General features: G+C 48.1%; 1 protein-coding gene across 1 annotated transcript in view; it reads right to left on the bottom strand.

Moving 5' to 3' along the window:
- Positions 1-18,918, bottom strand: part of IDUA (alpha-L-iduronidase) — a 2,362,715-nt gene extending 2,343,797 nt beyond the window's left edge. The window contains exon 1 of the mRNA XM_086961811.1: positions 18,476-18,918. Coding sequence (XP_086817937.1) covers positions 18,476-18,615 — 140 coding nt within the window. The 5' untranslated portion in view covers positions 18,616-18,918. The remainder of the gene's footprint in view (positions 1-18,475) is intronic.
- Between the last annotated feature and the right edge of the window lie 216 nt (positions 18,919-19,134).

Below are 19,134 nucleotides of genomic sequence, written 5' to 3'. Positions count from 1 at the left end.
TTACGCAATTAGTTATATTTTCGGTTTTTTGTGGGGCTGAATGACTTGTGTGAGTAGCGCAATAACTGGCACCTTCCATTAAAGAGTGCTTCTTGGCAAACGGTGGTTTAGCAGGGGGCTCAATAATTTGATCTTTGCAGTTCTGACATTTCGTTCAGCCCATCCATCACACAATTAAATTTGAGAATTAAGTAGGCTTCTTTTTTCAGTAACATGGCATCGACATTTCCTCCTCTAGGAGGAACTTTCATAGCTTGTAATACTGTCCATTTGAAATCTGTCTCAATGTGTTGATGATCCACAAAGTGCTGTACCATGGGCGCAGACAGCACTTTGTGTCTGATTCTAGATCTGTGTTGAGCTATTCGCTGATTAACTTTTTGAGTAGTTTTCCCAATATACAGCTTTGGACAAGGGCACGTAATTGCGTATATTACATTGGTTGTTTTGCAATTTGAGAATCCTTTATGTGTCCATTTTATTGTATTGAATTGGAATTCCTCCCCTTCGATTGTGTTAGGGCAGGAAGCACACGAACCACATTTGTGATGGCCAGTTATAGGTGGTAATTTCCACAACGTGCGTAAGTCCGTTTTGGCTTGGCTGACTCCCAGGTCAGCTCTTACGATGTATTGTGCAATGCTTCTATTTTTCTTTAAAGCGAACAATGGCTTCTCCATTGGAACTTCAGAATTCGTGATCAAATGCCAGTTTTTTAGTATGATGGACTTCAGTTTGTTGGTGTATGGCCCGAATGTAGTGACACAAACCGGCCTTTCAAGGGGTTTTGTGTCTTTTTTTGTCAATAGTTCCTCTCGTGGGGTGTGCCATGCCCGTGTGGTTGAGTGTTTCAATAGTTTCAAGGGATAACCTCTTTGTTTGAGTTGATCACTAAGTATTTGGGCGTGAGTTATAAAATCTTCCTTTCTGGAACAATTATGTCGGATTCTCAACATTTGTCCATACGGCAAATTTGCACCATCCAGCACCTCAACGTCTGCTTTGTTGCAGTTCCCGCCGGAACTCGAGCGACAGAGATCGACGAGATCAAGCTTGCCTGCCTTCTTACAGCCCGATCCACAGTCCCTGCAGAGCTGAGGCCCGTGGAGGCGACCGGAAGCGTGGGGCACGCCATCTTGAAAAGACCACGAGACGCTGACTGTGCAGCCCACGAGTGACCCTCGAAGCTGTACACCGGGGTTTGAGAAGCCCCAACCCTGAGCCACTCTTGCACCGAAGCTCACCCCTCTACACTCGACGAGTGCTGCGTGGGGCCCTTCTGCTTTCTTTGGCTCGACGCGTTGGCCCGGTCACTTGCCAGCTGGCTTGTGGCCCCTGTGCCGGCGAAAACCTAAATACGACTTGTGATTCTGGTTGCTCCAGACTTGCACCCGCTCCTCTGAAAAGGAGCACCCGCTCTGACCCTCCTGGTCCGAGTGAGAAGCAATCTTCTAGTCCTGCGTGGATTGCTCTTGCCAAGTGTTGTTTGCTCCGATCTTGAAGCCGACAGCGCCGACGGTGAGAGCCTGCGTGGGACAGCTCGTGACCCGCTCCTGGACGTCGCAGATGCCCCAGAGCCCACGTGTCAGCGGAGAGAAGCTCCTCGACAACCACCTGATTGCGCCCGATATTGCCTGGTTCCGTCCTGGTTCCACACTGGTCACTGCTGAGTGACCCAGACTCTGTCCCCTCTGCTTTCAGGTACTTTACTACTCTGATCCCCCCTTGGATCACACCGGACACTTCTCCTTCACATCGCCTGCAGCATCTTCAACTTCAAGCACCAACAACCTGCGTGACGAAACCTGACGCCACTTCGATCCTATGCACCCGCTTCCTGTGGGTGAGGTAACTCAGCAACGCCGGTATTCCCACACTGGTACACACCTCTAGGGTCTGTGTCTAAGGTTTTGTCCATCTAGGTTCAGCGGAAGTATCCTTAAACTCTATCTGTGTAACTTTTACGCACCATTGACTTTGCATTGGTGCATGTGTGTGCTTTAAGCGCTGCACCCGAATCCCGCGGGCTTTTCCCGACTTCAGCATTGCTTGTCCCGACTGCTTCCAGCGATTCCCTAGGCCCTAGGCCTAACCACTGTTCGATTGGTATCTCTTATACCACTTTCTTAATATATGGTTTGAGTGGCCACCCGCCCTCATTCATAATTGTGCAATTTTCATATGTTATACTGTGCTTTTGATTTAAAGCTTGTGCCCCTTTGCTCATAAAGAGTACTGGGGATTATTTTATAAATAAACACATATATTTTTATAATATATACTTGTGTGGTGTCCTTTCATTTGATATTACAGGATTGTGATTGGTAAAACCGCTTGCTTAACACGACCTCTTGAGTTTAGCCTTTAAGGCTGCTTAGTCTATGCTACCATTAAGATAGCTTGTCTATAAGGTTGACTTACAACCAGACACCATAAGCGATTGTTTGGACTGATACAAGGTGGTTCCAGAATTGGAAACATCATATATCAGGCCAACTTTTCACATTGAAAATATGGTGAAGTGGTGTTTTTGTTGGGTTTTTTCACGGGAACGCCTAGTTTGTATATCATTAGGGTTAGTTGTCTATCTAGTTTGTGGCGATTTTGTTGGCGGAAGGTATCGATGGAAGAGTGGTGATATTTGCAGTTTTTCCCAGGTTGAGAATGGGATGTTAATTAAAAAAGACAGAAAAAAAGATATGTTTAATGAACATTATAATTAGAAATTAGCATTTAAAATACCTTCGAAATTCACTGAAATAACCATAGGTTTTGCAGACGTTATAATTAGGAATTAGCATTTAAAAAACCTTTGAAATTCACTAAAAAAATAGGTTTCAGGGACGTTATAGTTAGTTTAACATTTGACTCATATAAAACCAGAGCAATTCGCCTGTTATAGTTAGTTGAGCTAACTATAACTTGTGTGCCCGCAATGCACTGGTGATGTCACATATTACATCACTGATGACATCTCAAATTACATCACTGATGACAACACACAAGACATCATCCACGTGATAATCTGATGCACATACTGATGCTCTAATATAAAATTTGATACACCCATTCTAAAATGCAGGCAAGTATTTTTGAAACCATACAGACAAGAATGCCATATACTACATACTACTCACTATTTCCTAGGTCTACACACACATCCAGTCACTTATACTTGTAGTTACTCATCAATACAGGACTATAATATGCACTCATGCATCTATATATGCAGTTACACTCTGCCACTCAACCATAGAGTTACTCACACACCTAGTCAGTAAAGCAAAGAAGCAATCACATACCCATTTACTAATGTATACAGTTATACACACCAACTTCGTTATTTTTAGACATACCACATCACTTATTTATACAGAAACTAACACATATTTACTGTCTTATACAATCACTGATAGAAGCAGACACTTATTTATACACATACTCTTCAAATAACTTAGTCCCACATATACTCATTTATATACTCCAACACTCACATATAGTGCCTTAAAACATATGTAGTTAGTCACAGATATGTAGGCAAAAATTAAAGAATTCCTTTTTCTTTTTTTGTTGGTAAAGCACCCCCTTGTTTATTACCTTCAACCAAGACCCTCGTGAGATAGGAGTCCCATAACCAACAAAAAAGGAAAAGGGAATTCATTCATTTTTGCGTACATATAGACCCATTCCCTTTCTCAACAAAGGGTTCCTCCCAATATTTTCATTGTTAGTCACAGATATACCACTGAGACATTCATTCACCCAGCAACACACCCATACACACACTAACTCACCCATATAGTCCTTCCCAGATGTACTTTTTAATCCACACAACCACTGAATCACCCACTCAGACATCTATGCACAGACTCATATAACCCCCCTATGCACCCACCCACAAAGACACTCGGGGAGCCATACAGACACTCAGGCAACAAATCAATAACCTATATAGATACTCATGTAGCTATTCAGCAACCCATGCAGTTGCTTACACACCAACGGAGAGACTAATACAGACTTTCACACAATTCAGTCAATAACCTATGCATTCAGTAAGACACGTTCAATCACTCACTTATACAGTCAGTCACGCACATACGAAATAATTCCTTTAGGCATTTGTAAATGTATTCATTCTTTAATAGACTTTGGCATATATAAAATATATTTAACCTTTACAGAAACACACATTCACTGGATGATGTCATGAGTGATGTCATTTGAGATGTCATCAGTGAGGTCATTGACCATGTCATGAGTGATGTAATATGTGACGACATCACCAGTGCATTGCCGGGGCGCGAGTTATAGGTAGCGCAACTAACCATAAAAGCGAATTTGTCTGATTTTATGAGTCAAATGTCCAACTATAACATCCCTGAAACCTATGTTTTTTTTTGGTGAATTTCAAAGGTTTTTTAAATGCTAATTTCTAACTATAATGTGTGTGAAACCTATGTTTTTTTCAGTGAATAGATATATAGATAGAGGATGCACCCAGATGAAGTGCACACCTCAGCAGCTTTTATTCACATTGACTGCGTTCAGTAGGTTGCAGATACATGGCAGCAAGTTTCTCATGCCTGACGCATTTCAGAATTCATATTCCTTTTTCAAAGACAACACGAGCAGCACAGAGCAAGCTTTCCCTGCCGATTCTTTTCCATCTTTATAACAAACATAATTGTCCTCATGTGATCAAGGCCTTTCTGAGGCTGAAATGCGTCATGGCGGCACAGCTAAAAATAAATAAAATGTGCACACGAAAATGGAGTCCATCCAGTTTCTGATTCCGCGGCTGCAGGGATCACTACAGAAATGGATTGTTGCGATATATATATATATATATACAGTCTGTCCCTTAGAAGTAGAACACAGTTATCTATTTTTGTTTATTCTTTTTACAGATCTCCTTCCCTGCAGTTCACTACCCTTCCTTCTCCCCTCTTGATTACTTCAAAAGTCTGCGCTAGTATAGCAGGTCAGACTTGAAGCTGACGAGAGGTGAGCCATTCTGAGCATCGTCCCAATCCTGAGGATATAAGACACATTCGGATGCAAATAGGTTGATGATATTGTCTTGGTTTCACAAACTGGAAAAGTACTGAAGATCCAGATGTCTAAGCAATCTAGTCTAATTTAGAAACTGACTTTTTGCACACAAAAAAAAGTAGAAACACTTGGAACAAAAGTAAAACCCTTGATTTAGGACCTGGGAAATGTAACTATAGAGCAACAAGATAGCTATGTATATCTGGGCGCAACCATCGACTCAACACTGTCTTGGTCAGCCCATCTATAAACCAACAAACAATCAACATTACAAAGGCTTTGAGAAGATTCTAAAAACCCTATGTAGGAAGAGAAATAAGACAATCCCGACAGCCTTAACATCAAAACCTTCCACTTTTACTAAGTCCTGCCAAGTACCACGCATCAAGCATTAGACAAACACATTTTAGTGTGGTGGCCCACATCACTGCACTAAAATGCATTAATCACACATTTTAGCGCCTTCATACCACTGGCACACTGTGAGGGAGACATGTGAGTGATCGCGAGCGTCTAACGTACAGGGTTGGGCTCAGCTGACTGCATAATAAACAGCCAGAACCACCGGAGCCATTTCGCGTGGTCTGTGTAGTGTCCTGCTGGACACGGTCTAGATGTTCTGATGATGTAATCCCCACTTTAAACCTACCCACCACTGGTGTCACAAGTCAGGTGACCCAGTCAATAAAGGAGGCGGAGCGCACGTGCTCTTGGCCATTCACTAGCCAACTATCCCTGTGTCTGAGTCTCCTTCATTACCATAATGCGGGCCTGGGGCCCAGTATTACACTGGCGACGAGGACGGACGCTAGCCACGCGTACCACAGCTAAAAGAAAGCTTCATGAAAAGGGGAAGAGAGCTGCCTGCATCGACGGCACACCCCCTGGGAATGGCGCCGGCCGCCGAGAGGCCCGCGAGGCGTGTGACGAGCCCCAGGTCTGGAGGACAATGAGAAGGTAACCGGGAGCCCACCCCGCACCTCTCGAGCCTGCTGTAAGCCGCCCTGCCGTGGCGGTGCCCCAAGGAAGATAATGCGTCGACCGCCACTGACCCCCACCATGGAGGAACCAACGCGGAGCTCACCCGCGTGGTCGAACTGGCCCGTTGGCCGAAGGTGAGCCTGTGCCAGTGACTGGCACCAAAAGCGGAGACCACACGCAACGATCACAACCGCAATAAGGGCGGCCGCCAGCTAGCACCGCCAGGAACACTATAAAGCGGAGCCCACCCGCTATAAACACTGACTGTGCCCCAACAGAGTAAGCGGCGCTGGCTACTGCCCACCAGAGTGAAGCAAGGCCAGGGGAACCTACCCGCGGCCTGCCTGCAGCTACCCCTGCCCCTGCCGCGTAGCGTGTGACCAAAGCTGCTGCGGCAGCAGGGTGAATGAGCCTGCAGCGTGAGGAAAGCTGCCGGGCCCTGAGTGAAGCAAGCAGAGCCCAACCGCTGTAGCAGGAACCGAGGTCATGGAGGCTGCCTGCAAGTGCCCCAAAGAACGCCAAGGCCAGCGAGAGCCCACCTCGCTGCACCCGGTCTGAGCCTGCACTGACCTCCCCCGCCGCGCAGCGTGAGAGCTGAGAAACTGCTGCGGCCGGGTGAGGGATTCTCAGAGGAATGAGCCTGCAGCGTGTGGAGAGCTGCCGGGCACTGCCAATACCAAGCGGAGCCCACTCGCGAGCCAACACAAGAGCCCCAACCTCCCCCGCCGCGCAGCGTGCAAATGCAAGGTGAGCTGCGACGGCGGGGAGAAAGCGGCAATGGCGGAAGGGAGCAGAGCCCAAGTATAATACTCAAAGCGGAGCCCACCCGCAAATGGCCGAAGCAACGCCAGCACCCCTACGCTGCACAAGAGAGGTGCAGGTTAGCAACGTGGGGCAGAGCGTGGTAGTGCTGACTGTCCCTAACGTGGGTGCCCACCCCACAAGGAGGAACATTTCACAGAGATGCCCCACCTCGCTGTCTGGCATCACAAAGGAAGTGCCTGTGTCCTCCTGCCTCTCAGATGGACAAATGAAATAAAGGAACTTACCAGGCATCCACAAAGCCTGCAACCAGGAGGCAGCACCTCCCACACGTCGTCAGCTGCCCCCAGCACACCAGTAGAACCAGAAGGGTTGCAGCACCACTTGCCCCCAAGCTGCACACAGCCCAGCGCCGGCAGCCCCATCAGGAGGAACGGAGGAAAGCTCCAGAAAAGCACAAAACAACGTGCACTGCCAACAAAGCGATCTAACCCTGCCATCTAGTGGACCTTTCTAGTACTGCATGGAAACAGGAAACAAACAAGCCTGGACAAGCCAAACAGTCATAGCAGCAGCACAGAGGTGAATGGCAGCTGCGTGCGAGCAGAAAGGACAAAAGGAAGGCAACACTGGACAGGAACACAGCGAAGACTGCCAAGCATGAAAGTAAATGCACAGCAACGCTGAGTACGGGTGCTAGAGACGAGGGCGCAGGAGCGCACCAAAAACGCAAAGAACACCCCAGGAACGAGTGCAAGAACTCCACAAAGGACGCTCAAAAGCACGCAGCAAGTGCGCCCAAGAAAATCAAGAAGCACAGCCATCGGCGCACGAAAAGAAAAGACAAAAAAAAAAGGTCAACGGAGCGGTGATGCAAACCTCCTGAAGCACTACACGGACACCAAAGCCTGTACCCCCACACGGGAACGCCAGCAAAAGTCACAGGAGCGGTGGTGTAACCCTCCGGACACAGTAAAGCACCCGAAGAGTGCGGACAAAAGCACGCCAAAGCAACAGCACTGCATGCAGCAACGTGCAAGAACCACACACACACATCAGGACAGTGCAGCACTGCGCAGAAAGGCACCAGGAGTGAAATAACTCCATGCACAAGGACATGCAATGAAAGAGTGGCGCAAGATCACTACGCAACCAGACAAGGCGAAGCAACCATGCACGTTTAACGCCCAAAGAAAGCACAAAAGTCTCACCGTCAGCGCGCGTGCCCAGCGAAGAGAAGGTCCAAGGAGCGGTGACGTAACCCTCCTGAGACAGCGAAGAGCGCTGACAGAAGCGCGCCAACGCAGAAGCACTGCAACGGAAGCAAATGGCAATCCCAAGGATCACGGACAGCATGAAGACTCACGAAGATGAAGCCGGCCACCCAGCCTGGTCGCAAGGAGAAGAAAGCCGGCCACCCAGCCTGGTCGCAAAGAGAAGAAAGCCGGCCACCCAGCCTGGTCGCAAAGAGAAGAAAGCCAGCCACCCAGCCTGGTCGCAAGGAGAACGCCGACCACCCGGTCTGGTCGCCAGGGAGAAGAATCCGACCATCCAGTCTGGTCGCAAAGGAAAGGAAGCCGACCACCCAGTCTGGTCGCAAGGAAGGTAAAGCTGGCCACGCAGTCTGGTCGCAAAGAAGAGAAAGCCGACCATCCAGTCTGGTCGCAAGGAAGGTAAAACAGACCACCCAGTCTGGTTGCAAGGAGGACGAAGTAGCAAAGGAGAAGATAAATCCGACTCCTGTCTGGTCGCCAACGAAGATGAAGTCGCAAGGAAAAAGGGTGACCACCGAGCCTGGTCACAAGGAAGACGAAGCCAGAGAATCGACTAGAAAGAAAAGTGGAACGACCAGTCAGATGGTCGCCAGCGCAGAGAGACCTGACAGGAGGTCTGCTCCGAAGACAGAAGACGTCCGTGAACCAAATGCCCGAGAGAGTGTCCGGAAGAGGACCCGAAGAGACGGACGCAACACCTACAAGAACCAGAAGTAACAGGAAGCAAGAAAGATCGCAACGACCGGTCCAGTCACAGAAGAGAAGAAGACAGTGTCCGAAAGCCAGGACAAGACCAAAGGGAAACAGGCGGAGTGCACACTACCTGGAGAAGCCTAGTCAGGAAGACAAGTATAGCGAGATGACCAGACCATTTCGCGAAAAGGAAAACGAAGAAGAAAGGAGTCATGTGGCACGACGCCATCAAGAACAACAACATCCAGAAAGGTGAGGAGGGGTGTGACAAGTCTACACACCCAAATTGAGAAAGGATCTCGCACAGCAAAAAGTGATCCAAGCTAGAGGATTATGAAGAATTGTTGTGTGCTGCTAGGGGAACCACTGTCTGGCCAGGCAGTGTAAAGGGAATAGCTGAGAGAAGGCTCCCCCGCCTAGGGAGAGAACACCCCTGAGCACAACGTTGTAAGGACCAAAGGGTCTGATTCAATAGACATAAAGTAATCAATAGTTCATGTTGAGGATAAAGATCCAGTTATCCATATTTATTTATACATGTAGATGAGAAGAACTCTTTTTGAAGCAAGTATCAACGAATGTAATCCACATGAATGAATTAAGGTATGTTCAATTTCACACATCCCAATGCATTTCGGGCGGAGCCCATCGTCAGGGGATTACTCTACAACAAAAGCAAAAAATCGGGCTGTAATGGCTTAGAATTACAGTAATGCAGCAAACAAAAATCATTCCATATTCAAAAGCATCATAGTAAAGCAAGTAAGTAATAGCTTTATTTCGATACGGTACATATCATAAAAGCAGTACAAAACATCAAATAAAAACATTGCAGAAACACATATTATAAAATACCGTAGGGAATCGTAGTAAAAACAGTGAGACACAAATTACACATTTACGAATCCTTCAAGCTATATACGCAAGAGTACGATGCAGATCACAAAAAGGGACATTACGGGATCAACAGCTTCCTTGAAGTTCTTATACGCCATGCCCAGCCTAGAAATTTTGCCATGCAGCATGCAAAGAATGGGCGGGCATCAGAGCGCAATATACGTAGGGCTTCTAGATGTGATCTTGTTCCTAGACTCCTACACAAGGGCTTTAGCCATTCAATCTAGGAGCTGCATAGACACTGCACTCAAACAAAAGGTGGGCGACAGACTCAACCCTTGAATCACAAAACGGACAAAACGGGACCATTTGGAAAGGAGGATTCCATGAGGAAGTAAACAATCCTAGGGGGAGAACACCCACCCTGAATTTGAAGTATAGTGATCTGTCTCCGGAGTTGTGAATTAGGTCCAGGTAGGGTTCCCTGATGGGGAGTTCCTTAACTAGTAAGAACTGAGCAACAGATTTGCAATGGTTGGAATTACGCATTCTGTTGTTTTTTACCCATAACCAGTAAACGTTCTTTAGGAACTGCTTGGGCGGTGCTGTTTTGTTAACCCAGGCATCTCCTAAACCCAGCTCATAGAGCAGTCGTTTAACCTCCCTGAACCAGGGTACCTTATTGCAACCTGGAAGGGACAACAGATCTTTTAGGGCGTCAGCGTAACTACACAACTCTGGGACATTCCATATCCGGGTCCAAAGTAGCAGGGGGCGTAGTTTTGCTTGTTCACAAATTGGGAGAGTACCTGTATCCAGCAGGAGGGGGATTGTAGGAGTGCTGTGGGGTAGCCTCATCAGATCTTTATGAAAGTTGTTTTCAAGATGGGCCAGGGTATCGACTCTCTGCGTGCCCCACAGTTCTGCACCATATAGAGCTGCGCTTACTACCCTTGCTCTATAGATATCTAGCACTGCCCCAATTGGTTTCAAGGAAGAGGCTCGTTGTTCCTTGAGCAAGGCTCCTGTGACCCTTTTATGAGTCAGAAACACCTTTTGGTGGTGTGCCTTCCAACTCATTGAGTCACACAAACGTATTCCCAGGTAATCAAATTCTTTGACTCTTTCCAGAGGGATAGAGTCTAAAACAGGGGGGGCGACGGATTTCTTGGGGGGGTTAAGGACAAGGAATTTGGTCTTGCTTATATTTATAGCCAAACCCTTGGTGTCACAAAAGGATTTGAAGCTAGAAAGCAATTTCTGAATGCCCGCTGGGGATTTCGAGATCAGGAGGGTGTCGTCCGCAAACAGGAGCGTTGGGACTTTTCTCCCCGCCAGGGTAGGTGCATCCGCAGGGTGTTGCAGCAGATGCTCCACCACTCCGTTAACATAGAGAGAAAACAGAGTGGGGGCAAGCACACACCCCTGTCGTACGCCCCTGTCTACAGGGATGCGAGATGTTTTCTCTCCCTGAACACCCCACCTGATCTGGGCGAAATTGTCTTCATGAAATTTTCTAAGCAAGAACAACAGGTAGGTGGGTAACCCTAATCCATCAAGGACATTCCATAATAGTGCCCGCGGAACCAGGTCAAAGGCCGTTCTCAAGTCTATAAAGACTAGATATAACGTGCCCCCTCCCAGAAGGCGGAATGTTTGCTCGATGGTGCCTGTCCCTGTTCTGAAGCCTGCTTGGAAATCGGACAGGATCTTTTCCTCATCAGCCCACTGCAAAATCCTACCCAGTACCACTTTCCCCGCAACCTTCTGAGTTGAATCCAACAAACTTATGGGGCGATAGTTGGCTGGGTCGTCCCTGCTGCCTTTCTTGAAGATAGGCACAACTTCTGCGCCCCGCCAAGAGTCAGGAAAAGATCTTCCTAGCAGAGCCTCATTTAGAAGTAAAGCGATTAATCTGCTCCACACTGCTGGGTAGGATTTCAGTAAATCACCTGGGATCCCATCAGGACCTGGAGCCTTATTGGAGACAATACCCCCAATTGCCCTTTTGACTTCCTGGCTAGTGAAAGGGCCATCGATGGCAAGGGGACTAACTATTGGGCTGGACAGAGATCCCGGACATGGAAGAGAGAAACCCAGTGCAGCAGAATATAGCTTGGAGAAGTGGGCAAACCAAGCGTCACCCGAGATATTACAGGTTATTTGCTGGTCAATGGGCTTATTCCTTGCTCTTAGGAGATCCAAAACCCTTTGGAATTCTTCATGCTACTTGCCTCAGTTAGGTCACACCAGAAGTGATAATCATAAGCCTCCTTTGCCTCAGCCACTATTTTTTTGTAGGATTTCCTTGCGGAACTAATAGCGGCTGGGTCCCTACTTTTTACCGCAGAAATGAGCTCCCCCTTAGCAGCACGACATTTAGGGGAATACCATTTGTCTCTAGCCTTGGAGTCACTTTTGGAAACCACCCTGGGCTTAGTTTGTGGAATGATGAACAGTTTGCTCAGTGCTACTATGGTCTCTGTAAATAGTGATAAAACTTTTGTACTGGATGGACTTAAAGCGTCAAGCCGAGGCTCCACCACAGACAAGATGGTCCCGGCTTGCGCCAACCTTGCCTCGTCTGCTTTGACTTTTGCCCACTTCAAACGCCTGCCACAATTGGACGGAACAATTTCATGGGATGACTTCCAGATATGGACTTGCTTATCGTACTTCTTCGTTTGCCAAAGAGAAGAGAGGGTTAGGCAAAGGGGGTTATGATCACTATCACAAGATGCTACAACCTCCATGTCTAGGTGAAAAGGCCAGAGATTATAATTCAAGATGATAAAGTCAATTCTGGAGGTGTAGCCCGTCCTGTTATAAGTATGAGCACCCATGAGGTCCGATTTTGATCGACCATTCACTGATCTCAAGTTGTGTTCCATACAAAGTGCATTGATGTCTATCGCACTTTGTGTCCATTTAGGAATCGGGTCAAGGGTCAGGATCGGGATTCCTCTTCTTGTGTCAAAAGAATCCAAAATATCTTCTTTTGCCAAGGGTTCAAAACAGCAGTTAAAGTCGCCTGCAAGGAGAATATAGGAGTCGATCTTGCAAGCAGCTAGGTCATTGCTAAGACCTGTCTGAGGTAGGCTTGATGTCCCACTCCTGGCGCCCCTCAGATACAGGTTAAAAACCTCTAACATCCTTCCCCCCTGGCAATGTATTGAGATCCTCTGCAGGTCAGGAGAATGTGTGGACCTTTGTCTCACTTTTAGACCCAGAGCAATGCTGACCCATATTAGAAGGCCTCCAGACGGGCGACCCTTTGATCCACTTTGTTGTAGGGCTGGGACAAAATAGGTAGTAAAGCCTACTCTATATTTTGGTTCCTGAGACCAGGTTTCTTGCAGGATACAAATATCAAATGGCTCTAAAAACACATTCCATTCTGGGTTATCAAAGTTCCGATTTAGCCCTGCCACGTTCCAGCTTACAATCTTTAACGGGGGTACAACTATGGTAGATTGGCTGAGAGAGTGAGCAGATGCAGATAGAATAGGCACAGCCACTAAAGGTAGCCTTTCTAAGGGCTCATTTTGCGAAATTTTTTGGAAGATTTTAGGGGCCTTGATTTCCTCGGGCTGGGTTCCTACAGATAGTGTGGCCTGGATGGGGACCTTGGATAGAATGTGGGAAGGTGCCAACTGGTCATCCCTACCTTGTGGGTTAAAAACACCCAGATCAGTCAGATCAGCTAGATCTGCGCCGCTCGCAACTATCGACCCCCCCTCAGGAATTGGGCTATATAATGTTCTTACTAAGCCAGAGGGATGGACAGTGACTAAGGGTTCAGTACCCGCACAAGGGGAATCGGAAGGCCTATGAGCTGGCAATGGTAGTACAATTCCCGCTGTGTGGAAACCAGAATGCCTGGAGAGTCAATCTACTTCCTCCAGGCCTCCGAATCTATTTGAGATTGGGAAGCCATTCCAGTGTGAAAGAGAATCCACACGATGGTTAGGGCGGTTTCTCCTTGGTTGGTGATGAACTAATGACCAGTTGTCCGTCTGATTATATATGGAGCGTGGGGGATAGAAAAAGGACAATGGCCTCGGAATGACAGAAGACCCTTCACTGCAGGGCCACGAACATATATGCTGGGCCGTGTGTGGATCATCAAAAGTTACAACTATACAATCGCCCGGATTCGTTTTCCTAGTTGGGCCCACCCAAGAAGTTCTACGCACCATCAGGACTTTACTTCTGCGGCCATTGGGAATAGGTCTATTGACATTAAGCCAATGCATTATTTTATTTTTCAAAGACCAGTGATTCTCATATTGGCCGCTGCTAATCTGAGGAACTCCCGTCAGCACAACTACAAAGTCGTTGGCTTCCGGGGGAAGGTCAATATAACCCCCTCTAAAGTTATTCTTTACCTGGTGATCCTGGGTTGGCGGTATAGTCGCCTCACCAAGCGGGGGTTTTGAAGTTGTTCCAGATTTAGTGTTAGCAGATAAGTGGGTGGAAGCCCGTTTGGGGGCCTTAGGGATTGTGGCAGTTGAAATTTGGTCCGCAGCCACAGTCCTCGGTTTGGGGACCGGGCGTGCAGTGCTAGGTATGGTAGGGAGAATTTGGTGTGCTTGTGATGTGGAAGCTGGAGGAGTAGCATCAGCTACAGGGAGACCCTGGTTCTCAAGACTTCTCAAACCGAGAGTGGCCAGAGCAATAATGCTCTTTTCCATCTCGAGTAGGTTGTTTTCGATTCGTGAGAGTCTGAGATCTAAAGGGGAAAGAAGCTTTTTAAGGGATTCCCATACCAGATCTATAAATTCCCTATCGTTGTTGCCCAAACCATCTACCTGTAAACCTTCAGATTCTAAGGTGATGTTGGGTGGCTCGATGGTTGACCCCGCCCCCCCTCCCTCCGTTGGGGGCTGCTTCCCAAGAAGCCGGACTCCTTTGGTAATAGGTGTTGAGCCTTTCGTCAGTGCCAAGTGTTGTGACACCGCGACTTTCGCCTTCTTCCGTGTATAAGCGGAACGAGAGCGAGGCTTCCGTTTTGGTTGGATAGCGCTAGGGGCATTAAATACCACTGGAAGGGGAAGGGTAGGAGTGTCATTCTGAGTGCAAGAGGTGGCAGGTACACTCGCTTCCACTAGATTGGGTTGTAGGACATGGTGTGGAGAAGGGACAAGTGAGAGCGGGGTCGGGTGAACCTCTGCCTGTGAAATTATACAGTGGGGGATAGGAGGGCGCTCTGGAGTAACCGCCGCGGCTATGGGGCCCAAGGAGGATTTTTTGGAAGTAGCAATAACCTCAGACAGTCTTCTAGCAGCTGCCAACTTGAGAGATACCCGAGTTTGGAGTTTAGATATTTCCTGATCTATGGCGAAATTGGTGCGGGTAATGAAGTCATCCATAGGACCACTAATTGGATGACCACCTTTAGAGGCCTTGCTCCTGGTTAATCTAGTGCACATACCTTAAGTGAGGGGCAAAGCCAATCAACAAATAATGTGTGGGGTGGAGGACGAATAGTTGGGCTTTATGGTCCTCAGTGGTATGGAACAGCGGGCGAAAGAGGATGGGCCAGTCCAGTCTGCTCAGTCCTCGAACGGCCTCAAACGGCCCGCTCTTTGCCCGGTCTTCGCCCCGGTCGCTCCCGCGCGCTCCCGCGCAGCGTTTGGTACCTGTATTTGTAGATCCAAGTTCAATGGGCGGAGTTTGGTGAAGGTGGGGCGGGGCGGTCAGGGAGAGCGGGGCCAGGTGATACGGCCGCTTACACCGGGACTCCTGGGAGTGTGAGTCCCGGTTTCCACTCGCAGCCCTGCTGCCTCTCAGGAACCCCACAGAAGCGCCAAGCAGAAGGAGAAGTCCGAAGCGGGACCCGCGGAGCGGGTTCCGCGAGCCGTTGGTAGAAAGCCTTTAGAATCCGCAACACAGTTCAGGTGTGCAAGGAGTGTCCCACGAAGCACAGGGTCCTTCCCTCTTTTCTATTGGTAAAGGTGGGGCGGGGCGGTCAGGGAGAGCGGGGCCAGGTGATACGGCCGCTTACACCGGGACTCCTGGGAGTGTGAGTCCCGGTTTCCACTCGCAGCCCTGCTGCCTCTCAGGAACCCCACAGAAGCGCCAAGCAGAAGGAGAAGTCCGAAGCGGGACCCGCGGAGCGGGTTCCGCGAGCCGTTGGTAGAAAGCCTTTAGAATCCGCAACACAGTTCAGGTGTGCAAGGAGTGTCCCACGAAGTACAGGGTCCTTCCCTCTTTTCTATTGGTAAAGGTGGGGCGGGGCGGTCAGGGAGAGCGGGGCCAGGTGATACGGCCGCTTACACCGGGACTCCTGGGAGTGTGAGTCCCGGTTTCCACTCGCAGCCCTGCTGCCTCTCAGGAACCCCACAGAAGCGCCAAGCAGAAGGAGAAGTCCGAAGCGGGACCCGCGGAGCGGGTTCCGCGAGGCGTTGGTAGAAAGCCTTTAGAATCCGCAACACAGTTCAGGTGTGCAAGGAGTGTCCCACGAAGCACAGGGTCCTTCCCTCTTTTCTATTGGTAAAGGTGGGGCGGGGCGGTCAGGGAGAGCGGGGCCAGGTGATACGGCCGCTTACACCGGAACTCCTGGGAGTGTGAGTCCCGGTTTCCACTCGCAGCCCTGCTGCCTCTCAGGAACCCCACAGAAGCGCCAAGCAGAAGGAGAAGTCCGAAGCGGGACCCGCGGAGCGGGTTCCGCGAGCCGTTAGTAGAAAGCCTTTAGAATCCGCAACACAGTTCAGGTGTGCAAGGAGTGTCCCACGAAGCACAGGGTCCTTCCCTCTTTTCTATTGGTAAAGGTGGGGCGGGGCGGTCAGGGAGAGCGGGCCAGGTGATACGGCCGCTTACACCGGGACTCCTGGGAGTGTGAGTCCCGGTTTCCACTCGCAGCCCTGCTGACTCTCAGGAACCCCACAGAAGCGCCAAGCAGAAGGAGAAGTCCGAAGCGGGACCCGCGGAGCGGGTTCCGCGAGCCGTTGGTAGAAAGCCTTTAGAGTCCGCAACACAATTCAGGTGTGCAAGGAGTGTCCCACGAAGCACAGGGTCCTTCCCTCTTTTCTATTGGTAAAGGTGGGGCGGGGCGGTCAGGGAGAGCGGGGCCAGGTGATACGGCCGCTTACACCGGGACTCCTGGGAGTGTGAGTCCCGGTTTCCACTCGCAGCCCTGCTGCCTCTCAGGAACCCCACAGAATCGCCAAGCAGAAGGAGAAGTCCGAAGCGGGACCCACGGAGCGGGTTCCGCGAGCCGTTGGTAGAAAGCCTTTAGAATCCGCAACACAGTTCAGGTGTGCAAGGAGTGTCCCCTTGTAAAGCAAAAGTGGAAGAGAGAGGGTGGAGCCCCGAAACTAGGAAAAAATTGTGAATCCCACAAAAATGTGAGACTAAACACTCAGAATACCAAAAAGCAAGTTAGGTGAAAAAAGAAGAGTGGAAAACTGTCCGGTGTTTAGATATTCACGGATATTCATGTATCCGTAAACATATCCGCGATATGAAAGAATGGAGCGTGAACAGCGAAGAGTGCCAGAGAAAGAGACCAAGTGAACGTGCAGGTAAAGACAGTAGTGCGTTCCCAGACTGGGTACTTACATGTGCGAAAAGACTACGCGGGGACTCCGCGGAGTTCCGTGACATTCAACAGCGGAGTTGTGAAAGGTCAGGCTTAAAAAACCGGGTTAACAAAAGCTAGACAAAAAGAAAGGACTGAACAATCTTGGTGAATGAAAGGAAGAGTGTGCACGATGAAAAGTACTCCGACACCCTACTCAATAAGCGCAATAAAATAAATGAAACACATGAACAAGAGAGGTCAGTGCCAGTCCATTTCAGGGGCTTTGCAGCAGTTTCAAGATACTCTTACAGTTTCTTGTTCCTTATATAGATGAAACTAAGGGTATTTATCTCCTTCCATGGACGTCATTTACTTACGAGAAAGTGTAGCTCTTAAGTGTCACACATTGGTTATTGAATGTCACTCAAAAGTAAACTGAAACTATGAAAATGTCACACCTAAGCAATCTCCAACCTTGGCACTATGTCTACTATATGCATCTGACGTATTAAACCTGAAAATATTAATGCATTTGGAACTAACCTACATGCAAAGTATTCAACAACTCTTGAACATGCAAACTCCACACCCCCTCATGTAAAATAAGGCAAGAGCTAAATACAAAACCTCTGCTTATCCTTGTAGTGAATTATATATGCAATTGTGCTAATTACAACGAAATCACATTAATAGGATTCATCTTGGATGAACTGGAGGAAAACAGGCAGGAAAACGTTTAACCTAGCCTAGATATCATCAATAATGTAATTTAACACTATAAACTTCCAGACTTAGAAATAATGACATCCATGTCTAGAACAGAATGGAAGAACTTGATTCAGCAGTGGACCTTTAAAAAGGCGAGTAAGCCTAGGCCTCACTCCAGTGTCACATGGTAAAAAGAACCAATTCACTCCTACTGATTTACATGGTAAACTGCCACCACTGCGCTCATTAACTCCTTGTGAAGGCAGTAGCCTTTCACCACCATGAGGCTAAAGCTTTGTCGCTCCTCCCAGTGTAACAAGACCAGTCCGTGAGCAGGCCCATGAGATGGCGCACAAACATGATCTGCGTTTGTCTAGGACAACAAAAATCATCATTAAGGATCCAGAAAATAGTACAGGTTGGCACTCAGGGCAGATGAACGCATCATTTAACATGCATAGGACTTTTCCGTCCCAACAGTTTAACTCTCAGGTTCTTTTCTAACGTCCATCCTTTCAGAGAATGAAAAGTGTTAACCTGGATAAATATTCAAATGCTACGTTTCTCATCTTTACTTTTACGGTTGTCAAAACATACGTTCTTCACTTTGGTTTAGTGCTGTAGTGACAATACAACTTACCAGAATCCAGTGCTCTTCCAGAAATGATTAAAATGCTCTCCAGTTTTCGATAGATCCACATTTATCGTATAGGACCGAGAACCCACTCTTTCGAAAACGTGGAGCAGGAGAAAATGTATGAAAACAGCAAAAAAATACATAGTGCTGTGGAGCTTTATCCAGGTAAGATAAAACTAAAGTGGCAATCTGTATACTAATTATAAAGATTATTCGTAGATTTAGCCGAATTTTGTTGTTATGTAAACAGCCGCTCAAAAGCTGTCAAACGTAGGTAACATCGGTACTTCCGGGTTGCTAGACAGCCAATTCCATGGTTGGATATATTTCTGGAAGTTGTCTAAGAGCGGGAGGGACTTGTAACAGGCCTGCTCAATCTTTGGCCACTGTTTAAAATTCAAAGGAGTTCATTGGAGTATAGGCTAACTCAGTTGCGTTTTTTTTTTATGTTTCCTAGTATTTTGTCTTCACTTGCGTTTCCGGACAGTGCAGGATTTGATTGGTCACATTTTCCGTGCTCCTATTGGACCCTGCTCAAACAGCTTTAGTCTTTGCAGGTAGTCGTAGATTCTGATTGGTTGTGCTGCTGCACATGGATCCGGGTTCACGGAACGGTATTTCCCGTGTTTTTTGCTTTTAAATGTAACCCAGAGGAGGCGCGA

This window comes from Lissotriton vulgaris, chromosome 3_1 (assembly GCF_964263255.1).
Source record: "Lissotriton vulgaris chromosome 3_1, aLisVul1.2, whole genome shotgun sequence".
NCBI classification, from domain to species: domain Eukaryota; kingdom Metazoa; phylum Chordata; class Amphibia; order Caudata; family Salamandridae; genus Lissotriton; species Lissotriton vulgaris.
The sequence above is the reverse complement of the archived record's forward strand: the minus strand, read 5'-3'. Positions and strand labels throughout refer to the sequence as shown.